This window comes from Cervus canadensis, chromosome 7, assembly GCF_019320065.1.
Source record: "Cervus canadensis isolate Bull #8, Minnesota chromosome 7, ASM1932006v1, whole genome shotgun sequence".
Taxonomy (NCBI): Eukaryota; Metazoa; Chordata; class Mammalia; order Artiodactyla; family Cervidae; genus Cervus; species Cervus canadensis.
Window position 1 is genome coordinate 20,059,597 of NC_057392.1, and position 24,758 is coordinate 20,084,354.

General features: G+C 52.9%; 2 protein-coding genes across 3 annotated transcripts in view; one reads left to right on the forward strand and one right to left on the reverse strand.

The window, feature by feature from the left end:
- ABCG1 (ATP binding cassette subfamily G member 1) overlaps positions 1-3,865 on the forward strand; it is a 66,175-nt gene extending 62,310 nt beyond the window's left edge. For both annotated transcript variants that reach the window (XM_043474479.1, XM_043474480.1), the window contains exon 15: positions 329-3,865. In XM_043474479.1, coding sequence (XP_043330414.1) covers positions 329-557 — 229 coding nt within the window. In that variant the 3' untranslated portion in view covers positions 558-3,865. The remainder of the gene's footprint in view (positions 1-328) is intronic.
- Positions 3,866-14,078: 10,213 nt separating this feature from the next.
- TFF3 (trefoil factor 3) lies at positions 14,079-17,424 on the reverse strand. Its single transcript, XM_043474481.1, has 3 exons — positions 17,267-17,424; positions 15,558-15,704; positions 14,079-14,279 (listed from the first exon to the last, which is right to left on the reverse strand). The coding sequence occupies exons 1-3, from the start codon at positions 17,391-17,393 to the stop codon at positions 14,266-14,268; spliced, it is 288 nt and encodes a 95-aa protein (XP_043330416.1). The 5' UTR covers positions 17,394-17,424; the 3' UTR covers positions 14,079-14,265.
- Positions 17,425-24,758: the final 7,334 nt, after the last annotated feature.

The window sequence follows — 24,758 nt, forward strand, 5'->3', positions numbered from 1 at the left end:
TGATATCAGAAGTGATCAATGTGTTTTTCCATTCGTGTCACCTCTGAACAATACCCACGCTTGGTTAAATTTGGGTGGTTTTTTTTTTTTTTTTTTTGCGGAGACTTTGGAGGCAAGGAAATTGAAAGACACTCGGTCAATCTGTTGAGTGGATTTATGCTAGGAAGCTGCAGAGCGGTTAAGAAGTATTCCAGGAGAAAAGACCTCCAGGGAGGAAGGGAGCCAGGCTGAGGATGTGGTGGGGGGGTCAGCATACATTCCACAGACATGGATAGAGGTAGGGATGGGGGGATCCCAAACCCTCCTCACTCTGGCGTTCCCCCCTCAGGTATGGGTTTGAGGGGGTCATCCTCTCCATCTACGGCCTCGACCGGGAGGACCTGCACTGTAACACCAACGAGACTTGCCACTTCCAGAAGTCAGAGGCTATCCTGCGAGAGCTGGATGTGGAGAACGCCAAGCTCTACTTGGACTTCATTGTCCTGGGGATTTTCTTCATCTCCCTGCGTCTCATCGCCTACCTCGTGCTGAGATACAAAATACGGGCCGAGAGGTAAAGCGCTGGGAAGCCAGAGAGAGGAACGCTGGACACCGTGGCCACGGGCCACTTCCAGAACCCTTGCAGGCTCAAGGACACATACCCGCTTGTGGACCCTGGGGACTACGTCGGGTTGTCAGGCAGCCAACCAGTGCTGGACTTCGCCGCCCCACTGAGTTGGGTCTTCTCTCCATTACCCTTTCTAGCTGTAACTAGGAAGAAGATGTAGAATGGTCTTTCTTTTTCACATGCAGGAATTTTTAAAATACAACCTCTGAGGCAGAATTTAAAACTGCCACAAAGTGGGTGACAAGAGGCTTCCTGGGCAGAATTCTTCCTTCTGACCGGGGAGCTCTAATTCTGCACGAGGAATGTGGGTGGTTTCCTGGGGCCCCTGGGCAGTCAGATGTCCAGGGGTGGAAAGGCGAAGCCAAGAGGGACTCCATCCTGTGACTGATATTTTCGTAGTTTCATCTTTCTACAATCTGTCTCTTTTTCCAACGAGAAGTCGTTTTCCAAGTCAAAAGTCGATCAATTTCATTCATTTCCAGAAGCTGTACCTTTTTAGTACTTGGTGAGGAAAATTATTCAGGGTAAACGTACTTCGTGGAGAGACGTGAGGGATTTGGCTTGATCGCTGAGCTGGTCTCATTTGCAGACAGAACCAGGGAAAGACACAGGTGCTGGTTGCAGGTTGGAGGAAAACCTTGGAACCAACCGTGTGCGCCAAGCCATGCAGGAACTTTTTAAAGTTGTATAGAAAGTTGTAAGGCGAATTTGGCTATCTCTTTCAAAATCTTTTATTTCCCCCACGCTTCTTATTTTCACTTAAGCAAAAAATGTCGGTTTTCTTTTTTCCCTAACTTTCCGAGCACCTTAATTTTGCCCCCAAATTCTAGGAGCTCAATCCTGCTGATTTTTTACAAACATTTTCTCTTCCCTCACATATCCCATCAACTACCTCCACTGAACCTGGGGACGCTGGGCTTAGAGAAGCCCAGGTGTGAATGTGCAGGATCTGCAGGTGTAGCCCATGAAAGATGTACTAAGTGCACAGGCGGGGAGATGCTGAGATTTCCTGAGGACCCAAGGCCTTTGTAAGAAACCGGCAAAAGCTTAGTGTGGCCAAGACTCTGGAGCTCCATCAAAGTGTGCACTGAGAGCCGTGGGAGATGCTGTCTCCCACATCTGGTTTCCATGGCAACTCAGCCATCATCTTCTCAGTCTTTCTGGACTGGAAACGTCTTTCCAATGACGCCATCACAGAAGCAAAATCCCTCTAGGACAAGAGTCATGGGCACTTCTGCAGGGTAAATGGCCTTTGAATTCCTGGCAGGAGCCTGGGTGCTTGTTGGAATTAGTGTGGCCACAGGGTAGAAGAGGGCTCAGGCCAAAGAAGCTTCCTGAAGGAAACAGAACTGTTTTCCCCTTCTAGAATGCTGTGAACCTGAAATCAGGGTCTCTGAGTGAATCTGCTTTTTGTTGTAGGGAAGTTTGATAAAACCCCTTACTGCAATGGCCTGAAATAACATCCGGGCTTCCCAAAGTGGCTCAGTAGTAAATAATCCGTCTGCCAAGAAGGAGATGCAGGTTCGATCCCAGGGTCGGGAAGATACCCTGGAGAAGGAAATGGCAACCCACTCCAGTATTCTTACCTGGAGAATCCCATAAACAGAGAGCCTGGCAGGCTATAGTCCATGAGGTCGCGAAGAGTCAACATGACTGAGCAACTAAGCAACACCAAAAGATAACATCCAAGTAACTTGTTGATTTTATTTTTCTAAATGGGTTTAGTTAAGAGGTGGGGGGAGGGGTGACGTGCTATCTTTCACACATTGAAATTTAAACCTGGCCCACTTGCCAAGTCTAATTCTTTTAAGTAATTTCTGAATGTAATGACTTGGATCTTCCTTCGTCAGTGATTTCATTTCTTCATTTAGAAGGAAGGAGGAAGCTCTGGGTGAATGATGTGCTGCCTTTCTGGTTGTTAGTCTAGGTGAGAATGTAAGTCCAGAGAATCTCTGATCCATGGGGTTGAGGAGAGGAAGGGGCTCCACTGTGTTCTAACCCCTGTGGCTCCTCAGAAGCGTCAGGGCCTGGCTCTGCTCACCAGCCCATCTTGGGAGCCTTCAACCTGTCTGCAGTACCTCAGACCTCCCTTTCCACCTACTCTTGCTGAGCATCAGCTTGAGAATTAAATGCTTCCAGAGCTTCGTATGGGTGACGTGGGGAGGGAAGACACCAGGTAAACATTTTACACAGAAGATGCTGGAATCTGATTATGTCACCTTGGGAGAGGGCCCTTCAGGACCAAGAAACAGGACTTAAGCTTTTAGGTAAAAACTCATCCTGGAGACCCACAGAAAGGTCATTTTCCCACCTGAGAAAGGTCAGGGGCAGGCTAGTCCGTGAGGTAGAAAGGCCTCTGGTGGGTTCACGGCTGAACATCCCCCCCGTGCACCTAGCATCCCTTGTTCCTCACTGGGCGGCCCAGCTGTGTGCCTAACCACCTCCTCTGCTCAGGTCCTCACTCGGCCAATGTATGTGGACTCCCCTCCACCGCCCCGCACGCTTGGTGCGGCTGGAGCACCGAGGCTGGGGAGGCTCAGTGAGGCCCTGGGCCCGAGCGCCGGGAGAGAGCCAGGTCTGGCCCCAAATGCTCTATTACTTTCGCTTTGCTCTCTTGCCTCCTGTTCCCAGTGTGTGAATGTACTCGAAAGTGCTTTTCAAGGTGTAAAGTGCGATACGAGGATAGTTCTGGACTTGCTGTCACCATGCAGACCACTGGGATGGGGGCAGTTTGCTCTTGTCTCCTCAGTTGCCTTTTGTAGGGGGGTCCCGAGCTGGACTAGGGACCCAGCTTCTCACCCCCACTCCACCCACCCACCCACCCTGTCTCAGCGGGGAGGTGCCTTCCTCTGCCCGTGCCTGGCCTTAGCTTCCTAACGCAGCCTGCCTGTGGGCTGGCTGGGGTCCGAGAGGGTCCAGTGTGTGTGTGCCTACGAGTGTGCGCACACACGCGCAGGGGCACGTGCCAGCTCGCTCCGGGTGTGTATCTCATAGTATTATCTGTGGTGTCTCTGTCAATCTTTAGTCGTCCTTTACTCCAAGAAGGAAAGAGAAAATTCCCCGACTTCATGCCTGCCGAGCAGATGGTGAAGCATAGTCAGAACCCACCCGGTTTTTCAGCAAATGCCGGCTTGATCAGCGTGTGACAGAAAGCAAACCCAAACGACCCAGCTGGGTGGAGGGAAGTGCAGTGTGTATGGCCATCAAGTTAGAGGCTCTGAAGAAATAAGACCGCTAATAAAATATTTTATAACTTTTTACTTGTGTTCAGTGTTAAATGCTTCAGACTCAAAATACCGGGCTTGGATCTGACTCGGTAAAGAGGAGGGGTCTTTGTCTGTATTTGGAATTATCCTTGCTGACGTCCAGCAGAGGTTCTGGTTCGTTCCTCAGTGTTCTGGTCTAACGCCTGATTGTAAATAGTCTCCTTTATCTCAGTAACTTTCGTGTTTCATGGTGAACTGTCTTAAAGCTCTGTTTCTCTCCTCTGTGTTCCAGCCTCCTCACCCATCCCTCCCCCCGTTGTTAATGTGAGCCAGGGCTTTAGAAAGTGCCGACCGCCCAGATTCACAGGGACCACGTGTGCCTCCCTTGCGCTGGTCCCAGGGGACAGGGACCACGGGAGCTGGTGTAGGCTGTTGCTCAGCTCCCTGGTTTCGGTCGGTAAATACACCCAGAGCCTCACTTTCCAGGGAAGCGTGTTTAGGGCTCGTTGTCATCATGGGCTTGCCTCTCTCCTCGGGGACACAGAGGATGGAGCCAGGCAAGTCCCAGGATGTGTGGCCCCTGCATTCCTGCTAAGTGACCGGAGAGCGTGTGCGGACACTGGAGAGCTCCCTGGAGTGGGGCAGGCTTGAGAGCCTCCCTCTGCTTTCTCTCTGCAGCCCCGCTGCCCTGAGAATCCCACCCTTCTTTGCAGCTTCCGTTAAGGTCTGGTCCTTCCGGTCCCTGCACTTGACCTCCTGCCTCAGGGAAATGCCCCAGAGACAATCGCCTTCTGCAAAAACAGGTGTTTCTGATGTCCCTGTTGGGGGTCCCCTGGGACCAGAAATGGGGGAGCCCCACACCCTCCCTGGGGAGTTCACTTTTCTCACCTTCAGACTCCATTCAGCCTGGGCTGAAAAATCCCGCTTTCTGGGCAGGAAGTCGGCATGAAGTTGAAGCATTCAGGCATGTCCTTCTGAGGCTCAGCCCAGGTTTTCTGACAGCTGTCACATATCCTCCCCCACTTCTTCTTCCCATCTTTGAGGAAATGAGGGTTTAGCATTAACTTCATTTTTGTTATCTCTGAATGCATCAAGCTCAGTCCTCAAACAGGCATTCTATGGCCTGTAACAGTAGCCAAGGAAGCCAGGTTTCTACAGATGACTCAAGTGAATGCAAGACAGACTTAGAGCCCCTGACACCTCCCTGTTCTTAAAATAGTCCCTTAACATCAAAGGAGAAAGTGCCCCAAGTACACCGGCTACCACCTTCCAGCCAGCTAAGTGGTCATCATGGGAGGGGCACAGCCTCAGGGCTTTTCCACGATATAAAGCTGCAGAGAAAGGACAGAAGCACAAAAGTGTGTTCTCGTCTGCTCACAGGCCGGACAGAGCCTGCCAACTAGGTCTGGGCCCCACTTTGGGAGGGAAGATGGGCTGTGAGTATGCAGTGGGAGGGCCAGACCCACCCAGTCCGCTCCCCGTTCCCAGGGAGACACCCTCAAACCGAGGATGGGGCCACAAGTACATGTGAATTTCTCCCTGGGGCTCGTGGTTTTAACCGAATGTTGGAAACAGCCCGAGCCCAAGCCACACAAGTGGAAAAGAGCAAAGCAGAAAACAGCAATGGTCAGCCGCAGTTCTCTCTCCACGGCCCACGCCCTCTGCTTGGGGTGTCTATATAAACGTGAGCGAGAACCCTGCTGGTCACCCGTGGGTGCCTTCGGAGTGTACCTGGCGCATGCATTTAACTGTGGTCCCGATTCTGCGTACAGTTAAATGGTACTTCCTGTGTTCACTGATGCTAGGACATCTGGTCCTGGGGAACTTGGAAGCCACCTGCTGGTACCTCTGCAGGATGGAGATCATCCCTCACCTGCAGCAGGGCCAAGGTGAGCTGGGGCAGAGATGCTGAGGCACGGCCAGGCGGTGAGGTGTGACAGTCCCTGACCTGCTTGGGGGCCACTTCTCAAGCCCCCCAGGGCGTCTCCTTGAAGGAGTGTTCAGGAAGTCTTGCTTTCATTTCACCTGCCATGAGGCAGTGGTCCAGTCAGCACGGCCCTGAATCAGCACTGTGGAGCTTCCAAGAAAACAGTGTTTGCCAAGCAGGTCTCTGCTGGGGCGGAGGAAACAGCAGGCTCACTCATTCCAAGGGGAGAAGTTACCAAACTCACCTGCCCTCTTGGGGATCCCAGAACATGCCCTCTCGAGCTGGATGGAATGGATCAGGTCTCGAAGGGATGGGCTGAGAGTCATGGGCACCTGGGTCAAGGTTGAGAGCCCTACATCCATGGGTTCCTGGACATCCCAGGTGCAACCCAGTCTGAAAGGCACCACAGTTGGTTTCATTGAGAGTATTCCAGTGGCTGTGGCAGACACTTTGTTTTTATATCTACTTTTTCCCCCCACAATTCTGTCATCATGTACCTTAGGGGACTCTTTTCGAGGACCTTGGGAACACAGGCTGCCCAAGATTCATCACAAATATCTCATTCCAAGTCCTTGGCCAGTGAAAAATGATAGCAAAAGGTTCTATCATCCAAATTGCTAATGATATGAACCACTCACCCCACACTAGAAGTTTTCTGTCTCTCTCATCAAATGCTCCCTGGGGAGGGGCATGACCGGAGGTGGGTTTCTCTGTAGAACGTGTATGTTTAAAAAATTAGCTCATGTAGCTGACCCCCTTCCCCAAGATTTTTTTTCTTTGCGGACAGAGTGGTTTAATACCTGCTCAGAGCTGAATCTGAACTGCTGCCTTTTACTCGAGGAGTAGCTACTTTACATTTTTTCCTTTGTTCTTCCTTCCAAAGCAAGAGTCAATGCAAATAACACTTTTAATCATGGTGTAAAGATGTGCATATATCTGTATATCTAACATGTAATTATGTAATCTCTGGTTTTTATAATGCTGTGTGGATAACCTTGCCTTGACGTAGCCACGTAGCTTTAGGAAATCCTGGCAGAGGCGTGCACTCTTGTAGATGAGAACGACATCTATAGATACGTGTATATAAATATATATTTTAAAGTGACAGTGGCTCCCTTGGGTGCCTGACTCCTTGGCTGTTTCTCTCTGTTGGAACAGGGACCCGAGCAGACCCTAGGGTGTGAGCTTTCTAACTCAACCTTATAGACCCTGGGCCTGCTTTGTATATCTCTGTAGAATTATCTCCTTAGATGATTTGTACGTGCATTTTTTGCAGACTTGAGCTTTGTTTTCTGAAATTAGATGCCATTTATGAAAATGTGACATAAATCAAAATAAACCATTGTTATTTTCAGATTTTCCTGTTTCTCGCTTCTCTTTCCTTTTGACAGCAGCAGCTCGCAGACCTGCGGGGAGAATCGGGCCTGGGGCTGGTGGAGGCTGTGGGGAATTTTCTGTACCTTGCACTGCCCTCTCTCTTAATGAAACAGTTCCTCTGGAAGGTGTTATGATGGATGAAGTTGGGAAGGAAAGTGAGAGTGAGGGAGGAGATATGCCAGCCCCACTCGATAGGCAAAGTGGTAATGCGGGGTCAGGTGGCTTTCATATGTGATCTCATTTCTCAGCCATCCTTGGGGCCAGAAAACTATGGCCAACCCATTTCATAGGCCAGGGAACTGAGGCTGAGAGATGAGACAAGTGTCCCAAGGCAAATGGTGGAGGCAGAATTCAGATGGTGACAGTCTAGCGGGGGATCCAGGACTCCTGACCCCTGCATCGCACTCCCTCCTTCAGAAGAAGACACTGAGGGGCTGATAGCAAAGAGTCAGTCAAGTCATAGGAAGTGGCCTGGAGGGGTCTGGCCCCACACTCACATGAAACTTCTCCCAGGCTCTGCTAGGAGATGCAGGTTCAATCCCTGGGTTGGGAAGATCCCCTGGAGAAGGAAATGGCAATCCACTCCAATATTCTTGCCTGGGAAATCCAAAGGAGAGAGGAGCCTGACAGGCTACAGTCCATGGAGTCAAAAAGAGTTGGACACAGCAACTAAACAACAACAAGATGATGTGTGAACGTAACCAGGAGTCAGTGTTGAGGGTCTTTACGCTGTCAGGGCCCCATATGGGTCAGCACTGGGGTTCAGGCTGGTCCTGGGGCCAGGTGTCACTCTGCGATCCTCACCTGAGTGTGGCCGTGATGGGGAGGACTGGGTTTCCCTTGCAGGTGTGTGTGAGGGGACAGGACACAGAGAGAAGCCACATTGAGGACCTGGAGCCCCCACTTCTCTCTGCGCAAGTTTCTCTGTCTCTAGACGCCGTCCTCTGCTCCCAAGCCACCCGCACTTCTGCACCAGAATCCCCGCCACTTTCCACTCCTTCCAAAATGATCTTTATTAGACATCTCATTCACCAATATTCTACACACGTCTTTGAACAAAGGAGATGAAAGTTAGTCATCTCATCCCCAAACCATCCCAAGCACAGCCCCTTAAGGAAACCAGAGCTGCCCACCAGATGACTGGTGATCACCCCGCCCCTCATCATTCTCAGAAAGACCCTCCTCACACTGGCCTCCCACCCCCCACTCCAAATGGGACCAGAAGGTACAGCACTCATGCCATCCTCGGAATGTTCCAGAATCCAGGCAGCCCTGTCCCTTCTGATCCCCACTGTGGTTGTTTTTACCATAGCATCCATGCTTCAATAAATCTGAGAAGTAGGAAAACAACCTTATACTTATATCCTTACAACCTACAATCTAAACCACAGAAGCTTTTCTGGAAATTCAAGCAGAAGGAAAGGTGCAATGTGAAACAGGTCCCCTGGAGGTGGGACTGCAGACCCCACGTGTGACCCCCACTCTCATGGTGCTTCCAAGGCAGCCACTCCCAGCACCCACATCCTGCCTCTAGCCCCAGGGCACCCACGCCAGGACACCTCCCCCAGGCCTTACCAACCTGGCCATTCCACCCCATGCAGTTTTCTTCTAAGGGGCATCTTGGTTTAGGGATCCACCTGTTGGAAACCTTGTCTGAACTTGGCTGAGGCTCTGTCCCCCCACTTCCCCGAGTCCTTCCTGCTCCACTTGTTGGTGTCAGACCCACAGTGGGATCTGGGGCTTCTGGCATCACCCACTCTCCTCCCTTGCAGACTTCCCTGGTGAACGCATTGATCACCTGAACCTGCAAAACCCTCCTCTGCGCCTCTGAGCGTTCAAGAATTCTTAGATCAGAGTGATGAATTCCAGTGAATAGTCGACATATTTTGGAACAATACAGAAGGAGTCATTGCCAAATAAGAAACGTCGGAGCAACGCTCTCACAGACCAACCGCACTGACGCAAGAGGAGGAGAAAAGCTTGTGAACACCACAAGTAGTGTTAATAATAAGCAAAATTAATGGCCACTGTGTATGCTGGAGGTGGAGTAAGCCTGATGTTTGTTTTCCCTTTTCCACCAGCAGCAAGGCAGCAGGTCCTGGTTGTCCTGGGCAAGTCAAAGTGCTCATCCTGTGGTTTCTGGAAGGTTCCACAAATGTGCATCATTAATCAGTGAGGAAGGTATTTGATATCAGAGTGATCCCTGGATCCTAAGGGACCCAATTCATTATTTGAACCTACCGTGAGCCACTGGTGGCTTCAAAGTTTAGCTGTGGCTGGCCGGGAGGTAGGAAGGTTTAGCGGGTGGTGTCTAGGCCACCCACCGGGCAGTCAGTGTCAGTCGGGAGCCCAGGGGGCGCGAAGTCCGCCAGTGGTGATCAAATGACACGCAGCCCAGGAAACACCAGCACACTTTGAGTTTGAGTCTTAGCAAGGCTGTGTCCTTGAGCGAAATTCTCTCGTTTCCTCACTGGTAAAGTAAGGATAAATCTAAGAGGAAAGTGCCCAGTCCACATTGCAGCACCTCTCCTCCCAGAATTTTAAAATTGGTTAGCACTCTCTGTACTTAATTGACATCTAGTGTCCGGAGCCAAGGAAGACCACCCACCTCTGGGAGACCCCCCACCGGGTCACAAAGAACTCAAGGACTGAGCAGGGCTCCGCAGGATGTTCTGCTGGGTCCTTGCAAGTCCGTAATTAGGATAATTGTTCACGTTTTTCAGCATTTCAGTGTTTCCTTTTTCTTTTTTTTTGCCTGCACTGTACCCCCTGCGGTGGAAGCTCTGAGCCCTAACCACTGGACCTCCAGGAAATTCCCCATCAGTGTTTCCTTTTTAAACCTAGCCAATTGTTATAGACCTTTCTTTACACAAGCTTGTAAACATATTAACAATTTAATTTCCTTGTGCTTAGTTGCTTCAGGGGTGTCCTGACTCTTTGCAACGCTATGGACTAGCCTGCCAGGCTCCTCTGTCCACAGAAGTATCCAGGCAAGAATACTGGAAGGGGTGGCCATGCTCTCCTCCAGGGGATCTTAACCTTCTTGACCCAGGGTTCGAACACACATCTCTCACCTCTCCTGCATCAGAAGCCTGGTTGTTGACCACTAGTGCCACCTATCAGAAATCTATTGTCATTTATAAAATGGAATAGACCGGAGTGACCAGTGGGAGGTGCTATGATTCAGCCACAGTGTATCCTCACAGGCTGCCTCCTGGCTGGGAACGCCTGATCAAATTACTAAAGGGCTCCCTGAAAGCTTCCTCTTCTGAAAAAATAAAAAAGGGATGGCAGTACCCACCCCCCACACCACATGGACTTTCAAGGACTTAGCAAATCTCCAGTACTTGATGGGTGTCTGCCGCATGCCAAGTGCTTGATCATCTTATTAGCTTTGATTATCTTTACAGATCCGTCTGGGTGTCAGCCAGCAACTTCCAGCTGGCTGCAGCGTGAGATGTCCACGCCCAGGTGAAGGATAAAGATGGAACCACACTGCCCCCAACACAGAGCATGCCTGGGAGCCACACCCCTCCAAACTCCTCCCACCCCAGGTGTCACTGTGAGATGCTGGGCTCCGCTCAGACCCTTTGAGTGTCTGTCCAGAGGATGAAACGAGGGGCAGCCACACACTTCAGGCAGACACACAAAATGTGGTGCACACAAAATACATTTGCACTGTGCACATCAGTGACTTGAGTTTTCTCTATGGCTGAACTTAAAGCTCCCACTCAGGCATTTTGGGGTGAATTCCATCCAGTTCCCTGACAAGTAAGCTGGGGCTTGCTGGGGTCTGGGCTGCCACAGTGGGAAGGGTGATGTGGACTTCTATAAGCCTCCCCCTCTCCCCCTGGCCTGGCACACACGGAGGCAGGGTCCCAGAGGGACACCCTCCAAGACCCTTCTCGAACCTGCAGGTTCCAGGGGCTACTTCCAGCTGTGTTTGGCAGGACATGCAGCAGCCACCCCGCCATTGCTACTTACTAACCTGGACAGGGAAGCACCTCTTCTACCCACCGCCCAGAAGCTGCCCCACCCAGTGCCTGGCCTGAGAACCAAGAAGGAGCCCTCTCTGAGAGCTCAGAGCTGCTGGGATGGGGAAGTGCCTGGAGATCTCCCTCCACAGCTGTGTGACCTTGGGCTCCTGACCTAACTGCTCTGCGCCTCTGCTTGTTCACTTGTAAAAACGGAGATAACGATTTTATTTCACAGGCTGCTGTGGGGGCTGAATGAAGTCAAGTGTGTGAAGCCCCACAGCGCTGCAGCTGTGTGCCCTACAGGAGACTGAGCCACCTTTTCAACGTGTTTTTTTTTTTTTCAGGGATATGGGGCACCAGACGCTTCCATGAGACCCCTGCCTCCTTTGCTCCCCCACCCCCTGGGACTAGAGGACATCTCAGGAAGCGGGAAATGGAGCACCACGGCCGGGGTTAGACTTAACCTCAAGGAAAAGGAGAATGAGAAAAAAAACTCCAAGTTTCCTGCAAAGATGAAGTTTTGCTCAACTGATGGAAACTGGGAGTCAGCTCTGCTCAAGATCCCATGCTGTCTGGAGGCGAGGTGGTCAGGTGACCAGGCCTCTTGGTAAGTCCCATTTAGAAAGTGAGTGACTTGGAAACAGGCTGAAGCTGGGATTGCAGGAAGCTGCAGTCACTCAGGTCAGCCAGCAGAGGGGGCCATTGGTCACTGTGGTTTGGACCAGGTTGGAAGGATGGGGAACTGGGCTTCCCTGCATCCTGCTCCATCGCGGTCAGAGCGGTCTGGCCTGATGTCGGTGGTCTGTGAACACACTTATGAGACTACTGCAGCCACAGCCCCCGCCCTGTGTGGCTAGGGTGAGGCACGGGATTGAAGTGAGTGCCCTAACTCAGTAATGATATGTAATTATATAAGAAGTAGGCTGTCCAGGTCCCCACAAGTCTGTGGTTATCTTGGCTTGGAGGACAAGTGAGCCACTGGCTCTGCCTGTGTATTTCTTTTTGACTGGAGAGTGACGGTCTCAGAGACGATCTGAGTCTGCCTGGTCAGGCCCCTCTCTGGGGATCTTGTCCTTCCTGGTGTCGCAGACCCTGACAACACTCTTGGCTTCCATTATCAGGTGCTGGCCCTGCACGGATGGACGTGCCCAGCTTCTCTCTGCCTGGCTGGACATCACTGAGGTTGTGAGCTGCCCTGGAGACCCTGATTTCATCACCAGACTCTGAGATTCTTGGACACTCCTCAGGTGACTCTGATCCACATCTGTTGTTTGAGCCAGTTGAGAAGTGCTGGCTGTGGGGAGGGGCTGGTGTTCACGCCAACCGGGACCCCAGATGCCCGACTTGCGTGATGACCCCTCTGACCTTTGCAGGAACAACAGAGTGAAGTTTGGGGAGAGATGTGTGGGCCCCAGGACGAAAGGTTGAGGCTCCATCTCCCTGTCCTCCCACCTGTGGCCAGGTCTCCTGGCAGGAATGAAGGTTGCTCCAGCATCCAACTCTGGCCTGGGGTCTCCCCAAGTTTCCCAGGAAACACATTCTCCAGACAGGACCCTGAACAAGCAGCGAGCAAAGAGAAGCTGCCGTCTGGGGGCTGAGGTGGGGGGCAAGGACCCCTCCCCTTGATGGTGTTGGAGGCCTTGACGCAGAAGCAGTGGTGCTGAGCTGACCACAGAAGCGCCAGGTGGGCAGTGGCAGAAGTGTCAGTGGGGAGACGGTGGCTCCAATGGGCTCCATCCAGGAGGGCGGGTGCAGGGGCCTCGGCTGCCTCTGTGGTGGGGAAGGGAATTGTCCCCTGTGACCCTGGCCTTGTCTCCCTCCTTACCCTGCAGGGCTGTACGCTGAGGGCCCTGTCCTCTTGGGGGAAGGGGTGAGCAGGGACCTATGGGGGAGGTGCTTTTGGGAATCTGTGGACAAATTGAGGCGGGGGAGTGGTTCATGCCAGGAAGAGATGCTGACTCAGGGCCATCGGGGATGATGGATGGGACACAGTCCTTTTCTTGGGGTGGAGGGTGTGAGAGGGCTGGGGACCAGCTGGGGGGCTCCCACGTGGGGAATCGCGTCCTCCAACCAGACCTCACTCGACACATCCCAGTGTAACAGGCAGGCCGCCCCTGGCTCTGGGTGCTGCCCCCTCAAAGGGCTTTGGGATGAGTTGCTTATCCTACAACAAGGGTATTAACCTCTCCCTTCTAGGACACACACAAGCTCTCACTCTACAGACCTGGCCCCAAGTGCAAGGCTAAAAATGAAGCCTTTTGTTTTGAAAAGGAGCCAGTGTCTCCTTTCCAGCGGGAAGGGTGGCTCAGACCCAGAAGCCCTGCCTTCAGGGGCCGCACTACTTCCTGGCCCCTGAGCAGCAGAAACAGCCCTCAGTAGCATCAGGGGAGTCGGCCGTGTGGCCTGGAGAGCAGGAGCTCAGGTCTGACAGTGTGGACACGTTCCTGGTGTCCCGGGAAAGCCGAGTGTCTCCGAGAGTAGGGGAGACGACTCTCCATCTGGGGATGGCTAAGACTTCAAGAGCCCTCTTGGTGACACGTTGTTCACGTATCAAGACTGCATCCATTTTCAGAGGAAAAATAGCAAAAGAAGGCCAACATGTCACAGATGCTAAACTTGACTTGCAAAGACATATATAAAAAGTGCCAGGTGGTGAAATGGATTTATTGGCTCTCTCTTTACCATGAAAATCATTAATAACTTTTGGGGGGGAACTTACATTAGAAACGGTATTTCTCAACACCATTCTAAGTGATGCTTAGAAGATGAGAAACCTTCTAAGTGTCTAAGTGATGCTCTCTGTCCTGTCACACTAGGTCTCAGCTTTGCAGCATCCTCACCTCTAGGGAGCTACTTTGGGGTCCTTCCCTGCTCCCCAGACCCTCTGCTGGGTGATGCTAAGACACTGCCCCCCGCCCCCATCAGTGGAAGGCTGAGGAGGGAGAGAGTGACTTGGCAGAAATAAAACACAGCGGCGTCAAGTCTTAGGAATGAAGACCTGTCCTCATGCTGAGCACGGGAGCTTTATTCTTTAAGATATCAGGCCCCAGGCGTTAGGTTCAGGTCTGGCCAGGAGCAGTGTGAGAGAAGCAGAGGGAAGAGTACTGGGTGGGCGGGCAGAGTACCCAAGTGCGGAGGTCCCCTCCCTGGGTGTTGGGCAGCCACGTGGCTTCAGAAGGTGCATTCTGGAAATGAAGCACAGACAAGCGTCACCCTGAGTTGTGTGGTCCCCGGCCCCCGCTGCCTGGCTTCTCCAGGTCCAGAGCGGCTCCGAGGTCAGTGGTGTGTGCTGTCTCCCTGCCAAGTCCCTGGGGAAGGGTCGAGTCCCAACTCTCTGGGAGAACAGCCACATCCCCCAGGGGTACCCAAGGGGTCAGGACAAATGGAGCCTGAGACAGGCCGGGCCAGACAGGGTCGCTGCTAGAGTTCAAAGAAGTTTCGTCTCGGGCTGAGGAGCGGGTGGAGGCGGGGATGACCAGCACAGGGGTGACTCCCCACTGGGCCCAGAGCCTGATCTGGACCTCTGCCCGGGTTTGCGGGAAGGGGAGGAGCCCTGGGCAACGGGTAGCCCCCCACCCCCGGAACTGATTAGGGAGGCGGATGGGCTGGCTGGAATGCAGGCGCCTTTGTCATTCCCCAGGGACAAAGGGCACGCGTGCCCGCCCCCACCCCGCCCCACTGTGCCAATTCCAGAAGAGGCCTTACTTAGTACGTGCCTCATAGAAGGTGAGCTGGCACCTGGGCTCCAGATGGCTTAAGGCAACCCCCACGGGGGTGGAGATGGGGGGACGGGGGGTGGGGGATGCAGCCAGGACAGCAAAGCACCGAGTGCCCTGCCATCTGCTCCTGACATGAGCAGGGTCCCCCAGGAGCCACCCTGCACCCCTCTGCCCCAGCGAGGGAGGGGGGAGCCCCTCGTGGTGGGGGCAGGAGTGGGGCAGCAGGGTGGGGAGACGTGCCAGGACTCCACGTCCAGACAGAGAGCACATCACAGATCACAAATGGCCGAGGCTCTGAGTGGGGTGCTCGCTGAAAACGGCCTTGAAAGGCAGCCGGGTTTTCCAAACCCATGTATTATCCACTTTTCTCCAGGGTAGCTTTTAAACTATTTCCCTCTACATAAGGCCTTGACTTTGAAAAACTACGTGCATGCGTGATCAGTAGTGTCCGACTCTTTGTGACCCCGTGGACTGCAGCCCACCAGGCTCCTCTGTCCATGGGATTTTCCAGGCAAGAAAACTGGAGTGGGTTGCCATGCCCTCCTCCAGGGGATCCTCCCGACCCAGGGATTGAACCCACGTGTCTTGTGTCTCCTGCATCAGCAGGCGGGTTCTTTACCACTGGTGCCCCCTGGGAGCCCCCGCTTGCCCAGCAGACAGCTATGGCATAGGGGTCCCACCCAGGGCCGAGGTGTGTGCAGCTTCCCGGGGCTTGAGAGGCTTCGTGCGTTCCATCTGGCTCACCTGCTTCCTGCAGGGGCTTGAAGCACCAGGGCACCCCGGGGATGCTGGAGTCGAAGCAGCAGCCGCGGTTGTTGCACTGCTCGGGGGTGACCTCGGGGTAGCCGCAGTCCACCCTGTCCTTGGCCGGCACCGCACACTGGTTCGCCGCTGGCCCACACAAAGCCAGGTCAGAGAGCCCTCTCTGGCTTGGGGTTGGTCCACCGGCCGCATTTGCAAGTCCGCTCCCTCCCCCCAGCACCCAGTTCATGGGATACAACCCCTCCCCTTCCCCAACACCTGCTGCTCCAGGGCCCTCTTTCCCCATAAATATTTCAGGAGAAATGTTTTGTGAAAGATCTGGCCGGGTGCCCAGCATCTCTCTCACTCGGCTGCTCCTAGCACCTGTAGAGCCTGGGTTCTCGCCAGTTGGCAGGTACCCACAGGAATCCAGGGTCCCCTGAACCCAGAAACAAAGTTCCCCTTCAGTGTTTGATCAACAGAACTTCCCCCTTAAAAATGAATAGCATAATAGAAGGTAGTCATTCAAGTGAGAAAACCGCAATGTGTGCTGTTTTCTGCCACTCCCTACTTCCCTTGACACACCATGCCTGTATACCTGTGGGTCTCTACGATTCACTTTTCAGATAAGTCTTTATGTCAGAAGCTCAGCAAGAGTCCACTGTGCCTCATTCCTTAACCAGATTTTTCCTTAGGAAAATAGAATTCACAGGGAACCTAGAATCCTCTTCTATGGCTGACAATTTGTAATTCCTTACTCCACTGGTTCCCAAACTTTGCTCACGTTGGGGTCAGGACCAGTGATACCTGCTCCCACCCAGAGACATTCTGACGTAGTTGGCACATCCTACTGGGCTTTGAGATTTAAAAGCTTCCAAGTGATTCGGATGGCTGCCAAGTTTGAGACCACTCAGAACCTAACAAAAGCCACACTTTAATTTCTGCAAAATCCAGTTAATGGAACAGCCATGCCCTACCTGGGATTACAATTCAATGGCTAAATGAAAACTGTAGGTATTGAAAAGGTTCTGGAAGTGGCTGTTTTCATTTGTCTTTTCTTTGTGTTTTGCAAATGTGTCAGAATAATGTAGAAAGACTTATACTGTTAATTCAGAAGTCTCCAGCAAGGAAGGCAGTGGGAGGGTAGGCTTGGTGTGGCTACCAGGGTTCCCATCCTGCTTTCTGCACTGACCGGTAGAGTCAGTTATTAACTCTCTGAACCTCAGTTTCCTTGTCTGCAAAATGGGGACAGCAAGACCCAGTTTGTAGGACTGCTGAGAGAAAAATGTGTGTGTCTGGTAAGTTTGTTGCTGTTGCTCAGTCACTGAGTCCTGTCTGACTCTTTGCGACCCCATGGACTGTAGCCTACCAGCCTCCTCTGTTCTCCACTATCTCCTGGAGTTTGCACAAACTCATGTCCTTTGAGTTATCTAGCCCACTGAGTTGGCGATGCTATCTAACCATTTCATCCTCTGCCACCCCTCTTTCCATTGCCTTCAGTCTTTCCCAGCATCACGATCATCTTTTCCAATGAGTCGGCTCCTTGCATCAGGTGGCCAGAGTAGCAATCATTAAATTAAGGAGCTTGGTCAGTTTCCTCAAGCCCGCAGAAAGCCCCCAGCCTGGCTCTTCCGTGTCCTGTGCTCCCACTCTGCCACCCAGCCCCTCCTCCTCCCTGCCACCCACTGGGAGGGGGTCGGAGGGGTACTCACACAGGCCCACGTACTGCCCGGTCGAGCTGGAGGACCCCAAGGCCAGGACCACCACCACCAGTAGCCAGAATGTTCTGGCCTCCATGGTCACAGACAGGCTCTGGGGACCCGACCGCTCAGAGGACATGTCGAGTTGGCCGAGAAGACTCCTTTATACCCCAGTGTTTACACAGGCACTCCGGGTTCTGTTTATCTGGGAGCCCTTCCCTCCAGCCCTGCCCACTCCTGTTCTGCACGAGCCCACAAAGTCCCCAGAGGCTCGACCATCCCAAAGGGTAGGGGTGCTTTCCACCCCACTGTTTTGCAGTAGCAAGTGAGGGGCAATGGCTGATGCAGCTGCCGGTGAACACCTCTCTCGCAGGGAGCCAGAGCAGGGTCAATGCCCATTGTCAGCCTGGCCAGGGGTAAAGAGCAAAGGCTCAGCATGAGGTTCAAGGAAGCATTGCCAGGCCTGGGCACCACCCAACAACCCACCCAGGAGCAGGTCAGGAGGGTCCCTGCTCAGTGACATGAGTTTCCAGGCCACTTAATCCCAGGCCTACCTCGAGTACTTGAAAAGACAGGTGACAACCACAAGTCAGGTACATGGGGTATGCTGACTTCATTTCTGTGTCACAGCTCTTGGAAGGCAGAAGTGCTTTTTCTTTATTTTTTGCTTTTTCTCCAACAAAAAATTATTTTTATCAACTACATTTTAACAAATGTGTTAAGTATTGAATATGTCTTAATAAAGATACAATACCGGCAGCTGGTTGTTAAAGTCAGACAGGACAGAAGACTCTGCCCCTTCTGTGTGGCCCTGTCCACGTTTCACATGTTCTTAGGTATTTTCCCAGAATGTTCTCTGTACATTTAAGCACATTTGTTCACACAAAAGGGAACTTACTTTACCTTGCCCACCTTCCTTTTCATTTTTTTTAACGTGAAAGCTAGAGCTTGGAAATTATTTTATAACAACATATCTAGGGACTTTCCTGGTGGTCCAGTGGTTAAGAATCTGTTCTGCCAACGTAGGGAACACGGGTTCAATCCCTGCTCCAGGAAGATCCCACGTGCTGTGAAACAACAAAGCGCATCTGCCGTAACTACTGAAGCCCTCGAGCTCTAGAATCCTCGAGCCACAACTATGGAGCCCATGTGCTACAACTACTGAGCCCTTGAGCCGAGAGTTTGTGTTCTGCAACGAGAAAAGCTACCACAATGAGGTGCACACACCACAGCTAGAAAGTAACCCCTGCTCTCCACAACTAGAGAAAGCCCTTGTGCATCAAGGAAGACCCAGCACAACCAAAAAAGCAAAAACAAAATTAATTACTTAAAAAGCATATCTAAATGAAATGAGAATAATTATACCCACTTTGCAGAGGAACAAACTAAGGCTCAAAATGTTATCAAATTCATACTGCTGGCGGTACAATAGGCTGATACATCGAGAGACAGGTGTTGGAGCAAGAGTAGCGATTTCATTTGGAAAGCCAGGAATCCAAGAAGATGCTGGACTCGTGTCCCAAAGAACCGTCTTAGCTGAATTAGAATTCACGTTTCTTTCCACTAAAAGGGGAGGGGCGTGGCTGGTTGCTGCAAACTTCTTGGTACCGGCCAGACCTCGGACCTTTGTCCTTGCAGCAGTCCACACAGGTCTAGGCACCATGTTCTTGTATACTTCCAACAGGACAAACATTCTCTGCTCTGCAACTTTTTATCTCTACGTGAATGAAACATGTTTTCCCTTTAAAGGTTAAGGCTGGGAGGCAGAGCCTTGAGAAGAGGCTATTGTATATATCAGGCTATACGTGACCTACTTGTATCAAGATGAAGGGGCATCATGATTAAGCTCCAGCCACAGAGCACAAGAGGGCTTCCCAGGTGGCACCAGTGGTAAAGAACCCACCTGCCAATGCAGGAGACACAAGATGCGGGTTCGATCCCTGGGTCGGGAAGATCCCCTGGAGGAGGGCACAGCAGCCCACTCCAGTATTCTTGCCTGGAGAGTTCCATGGGCAGAGGAGCCTGGAGGGCTACAGTCCAGCGGGTTGCAAAGAGTCGGACACAACTGAGCATGCATGCCATTCATCCATCCGTCTGTCCACTCATCCATCTATCCATCCGTCCGTCCACAGAGCACGAAGGTTAGAGCTAAAAGATCAGCTGCAGGGTGGAGTCGGGTTTGCTCATCTCTGTCGCTGGACATCTGCCAAAGGTCGCCAAGGAGGCCTGGCAGAGCTGTGGTTCGACCAGCCTCTGTGGGACGCTGTGGTCTCCTCCCTCCATCGAGGACGCCAGCCCCACCTGCACCTGACTGGCGGGGAGAGCAGGGGAGCGTGGGGTCTAGTTGTGGAGTGTTCTCCAGGCTTCCTTCCTAACGGGGTATTCTTCTTTTTCTGTTTAACTCTGATCCAGGAACCGTGGGATGGGAGTTGTCCACCATCCCAGGGCAGACACACCTGCTGGCCGCACTTAACCCCCAGGTGGGGGTATGGTTTTGGAGGGGTCCCCAAACCACCCAGGGGTTCATCTCTAGCACTGCCCTTCCCCAAGGGACTGATGGGGCTAGACTGTGCGTGCACTGGAAACAGGCACCGTGTCCCACCTCATGACTCCCCAGGTCCTGCTCTGCTACCCAGGGAGCCCTGGGTAAATCCATGCGCAGAGATGTCTGCGTAAATTCAGTGCATGTCTGAATTGCCCCTCTCCCCACAAGGCTTACAGACAGAGCAGTTTCTGCATTGTTTACAGGGCTTTTGCTCTGTTTCCAGAGAGGGGAGTAACCCAAGCTAACAGATGGCTTGATTTTTATGTAATTAACAAGAACATCACATCAAATTCCTCACAGCATTTGCTGACCTGACCCCCACCTTCCTACTCCTCACAGTACCCCCAGGCCAGGCCAGGCAGGGGAATTCGGTCAGGTTCCAGGAAGGCACGGATGCCCAGAAACAGGCTTAGAAGTGACAGTTATCTGAAGGCTGTCCTGGCAGGGAGATCACCCGGCTGCCCCTGGAATTGCCTGGAGAGCAGGACCTGCGTGGACCCCCGGCCCGCCCACCCAGGCAAGAAACTGGGAGGCCACTGAGTTCTCCCGCAGCCAGCACCAGCTGCTGCCTGGTAACTTGCTCAGCATCCCTCCGTGAATGTGGATTGAGCCCCACTGCAGGGGCCTGGGGCTTGGGGCCGAGGAAGGAATAACATGGAACATGTCACCAAGCTGGAAAAGCCCCCACAGGGAGATGGGGTCGTAGTTACAGTGATGAAGCTGAGGGACCTGGTCCCAGTCTGGGGCTTGTCCCTTCCCGTCTCTGGGGCCCCGGCGTCCTCGCCTGTCAAGTGGAGCCTGGCCCGCAGGCGTGCATGAGCTGGTGACCAGGGTCACACTCTGATCGCCTGCCGGGCACGGTGCAGTAGCTACGGTGCAGAGGGTCCAGTCCCCCAGAGCCCGGGTCCCATAGAAGCCTCAGCTGTGGGAGGGGTTGGGGATGGGGGGCAGGACACAGGCTTCTTGGAGAAAATGGGGCGTGGCTGGCTTTGGAGCCCCGGGAACTGAGTACAGGTTGTGGGAAGAAGTCCAGTGTGTGTGTTCTCTTTGTTCTGTTCCCACCAGGGGCAGAGGATGAGGACAGGGAGCCCACCCTGCCTCCCAGAGCACACAGGCCCATAGCCGTAGCCGTCAGCATTCCAATGGGGCACTTCAAGTTCCAGGAATGAAGTAAAACCAGTGCCGGAGCGGCGGGCCCCTGGGTCACCTGTCTTGGCCCCGCCCCAACAGGTGGCTGCCTGGTGCCTAGAGCCCAGTCTGAGCAGCTGGTTGGGCTGTCCTGGGAGCCTGCCCTGCAATCCCCACCTCAGCTGTGTGTGCAGGTGCCCAGGGCACACAAGGACCAAGAAGCAGGCCATCTGGCCCTGGGTGCTGCAACCTCCCACCTCAGGATGCCTGGCCACTGGCCCGTATGTAAGAAGCATGGGCCGAGCGTGATCGTGGGATGGATGCTGGGCCCTCAGGACACCAGGCAGAAGCCTGCCCTCAGAACCCAGAGAGTCGGCCTTGAAGTGTGAACTGCCGTGCGACGTACCATGACCTGGCGGAGTGCTAGCTACCCAGCAGGCTTCTCATCAGGGGTGAAACTGCACTGGGTCTTGAGGGATGAGTAGGAGTTCGGTCAGAAGGGCATTCTGGGCAGGCACCGTGAGCTCACCACCTCATAGAAAGTACAGTCAGTGTGGCCTGCACAGGGTGATAAACTCCACGTTACCGCTCAGCTTTCTGATACTCTCCCTCTTGGTTACTCAAGCCCACAGAGAGCCACACAGAGAAAGAAGTTTCAAAGTCCATTAACTGACGCCCTCTGGGTGGCCCTGGGTCACGCCCTTCTCCAAGAAGCGTCCTGCGGACCAGCTGTCGCTTCGCCCTGCAGCTGTCTTGGCTGCAACCCCACCCTCTGTGCTGAGTTCTCTGCAGTCAGATCCTCCCCGAGGAGTAGGACTGAGTGTCCATGTTTAGGGGACACAGACATGGACTCATTCAGGGGGGACTGGTTTACACTGAGGACAAATGGGAGGCTTGAGGCTGTACAAATGAATCACCCACCAAACGTGGGGAGGGGGGAGAGAACAGCAGGCCCTAAGTTGGGATGGAGGCCAGGGGCCTGAGGACAACCCCTGTGGACCCTGGGTCTCCTGCCCCCAGTACTGGGCCAGCACCGGTCCTACCACGACAGGGCTTGTGATATCCCCTGGGGGTTCTGGGGAAGTGATGTCCGGCTCAGGGTACATTTCCGGTGGTGTGGCCACAAGTGACCTCTACATCCAGGGTGCCTTTGGGGTTGGAGTTCTTGCATCAGCAGCAGGTACTGTTACAACAAAGAAAAGTTCCCAGGAACAAGTTGGCTGAGGACCAGGAAGCCCAAAGGATCAAGTCAGAAATAAACAGAGTTAGAGCCTGGAGCAAGTGAGCCCGGGGCACCAGGCCTCTTGTGGACAGCCCTGACTTTTGGACCCAGAAAGCCTTTTTCTGCAGCTGGATGGGCTCCAGCAGGAAGCTGAGGCTTGGCAACCACTGAGGCGGCACCTAGGTGTGCCCTCCACTTGGACCTGACCAACACCAGCCCCTGGCCCTGCGCTGCATCCTAGGGGGATAGCCCAGGAAGGCAGAGATCGTCCCCGAGAGCCCCCAGTGCAGGCAGGACAGGACGAAGGCTCAACAGTGGCAGGAGACCCCCCCAGGGAACTCCAGCCTCAGCCAGTTAAGGTCAAGCCACCTTGCTTTTCTTCCCTGTGAATCAAGCCACGTCACCGAGTGACCTGCGGGTATGCTGGGTGCAGTCCTGTCCTTCCTGGACCCCCAGGGCATGGCTTTATCTGGAACAAGTTTGTCTGGGTATAAGTGTTTCAGTTAAGGGGAAGTCAGGCTGGGGTAGGGTGGGTCCCTGGTCCAATCTGACTGGTGTGCATATAAGAGAGGAGAAAATACAGCGATGGACACAAAGAGGAGGCAACGTGAACACGGACAGGCATGGAGATGTCCTTGACTACAGGGACCAAGACCCAGAGATGCCACTCAGAGCTGAGGACCACGGGCAGCCCCCAGGAGCTGGGAGATGGGGGAGGCAGCTCCGCTAGAGCCTCAGAGGGAGCCGGGCCCACAGAGACTTCTGGCCTCCAGGCTGTCGGAGGAGAGATGTCTGTGGTTTAAACCACTCAGTCTGTGGTACTTTGTTACGGCAGCCCCAGGGACACCCAGCTCTGAGGGTCTATTTAATTTATACTTTCTCCAGGGAGGGGAGGGGTGGTTGTTGTTGGTCAGTTGCTAAGTCGTGTCTGACTCTTCGTGACCCCACAGACTGCAGCACGCCAGGCTTCCCTGTCCTTCACCATCTCCCGGAGTTTGCTCAGATTCATGTCCATTGAGTCAATGATGCCATCCAACCATCTCATCCTCTGTCACCCCCTTCTCCTCCTGAGGGGAGGGAGGATTCAGTCAAAGATCTGGATAGATGTCTCCAAGAAAGCTTCTCCATCCCCGCCTCCCACCCGCCCCTTGGTCAACTGGACAAGCTCTGACCAGGGCCCATGTCCTCTCACCCAGGACCCTGGCCTTCCTGCTGTGCAGACTGAGACCCCATTCCCTCCAGCACCCCTGCCTTTGTCCTCATTGTGCACAAATGATTGGTAGTCTCTGTGAACCACGGGCCACAGTCAGTCACCAAGAGTCTGCTGAATCCCTTCCACACTTCCACGTGAGACCCAAATAATCCCCACCAGGCCCTCCATTCAAATGCCGTTGCTTAGGGAGGCTGGACCACACTGGCCAGTGGGGAAGAACAGGCCTCTCACCTTCCAATCAGGGCCTGGAGGACCAGGGCAGGGAGCAACCACACCAGGGGAGGCCCAAGGGAAGTGACCGCGCAGTGAGTCGTCCACATGGGGATACGCTTAGAGCATGTGGGATGCTATAAGTGATTATGCCACAACAGCAGGCGTGCGGTCCCAGGTCACCTAGCAAGAGGACATCCCACAAGCCCTGACCCTGGTGGCAGTCACTTCTGAGTATGAACTGCACAGTGTGTGATGTTGATGGAGCACCGGCAAGCTGCTTTCTAAAGCTCTGGAAACAGACACAAGCCAAGTACAGCCAGCAAAACAAGACCGGGAGCTGACTGTGGCTCAGATCATGAACTCCTTATTGCCAAATTCAGACTTAAATTGAAGAAAGTAGGGAAAACCACTAGGCGGTTCAGGTATGACCTAGACCAAATCCCTTATGATTACATAGTGCAAGTGATAAAAAGATTCAAAGGATTAGATCTGATGGGCTGAGTGCCTGAAGAACTATGGATGGAGTTTCGTAACACAGTACAGAAGGTGGTGATCAAAACCATTCCAAGAAAAAGAAATGCGAGAAGGCAAAATGGTTGTCCAAGGAGGCCTTACAAATACTGAGAAAAGAAGAGAAGCAAAAGGTAAAGGAGAAAAGGAAAGATATACCCATTAGAATGCAGAGTTCCAAAGAATAGCAAGGAGAGATAAGAATGTCTTTTTAAGTAATCAGTGCAAGGAAATAGTGGAAAACAATAGAATGGGAAAGACGAGAGATCTCTTCGAGAAAATTAGAGATACCAAGGGAACATTTCACATAAAGATGGGCACAATAAAGGACAGAAATGGTATGGACCTAACAGAAGCAGAAGATAATAAGAAGAGGTGACAAGAATACACAGAAGAACTATATAAAAAAGATCTTAATGACCCAGAAAACCATGAGGGCATGATCACTCACCTAGAGCCAGATATCTTGGAGTGCAAAGTCAAGCAGGCCTTAGGAATCATCAATACAAATAAAGCTAATGGAGGTGACGGAATTCCAGATGAGCTATTTCAAATCCTAAAAGATGATGCTGTGAAAGTGCTGCACTCAATATGCCAGCAAATTTGGAAAAGTCAGCAGTGGCCACAGGACTGGAAAAGGTCAGTTTTCATTCCAATACCAAAGAAGGACAAT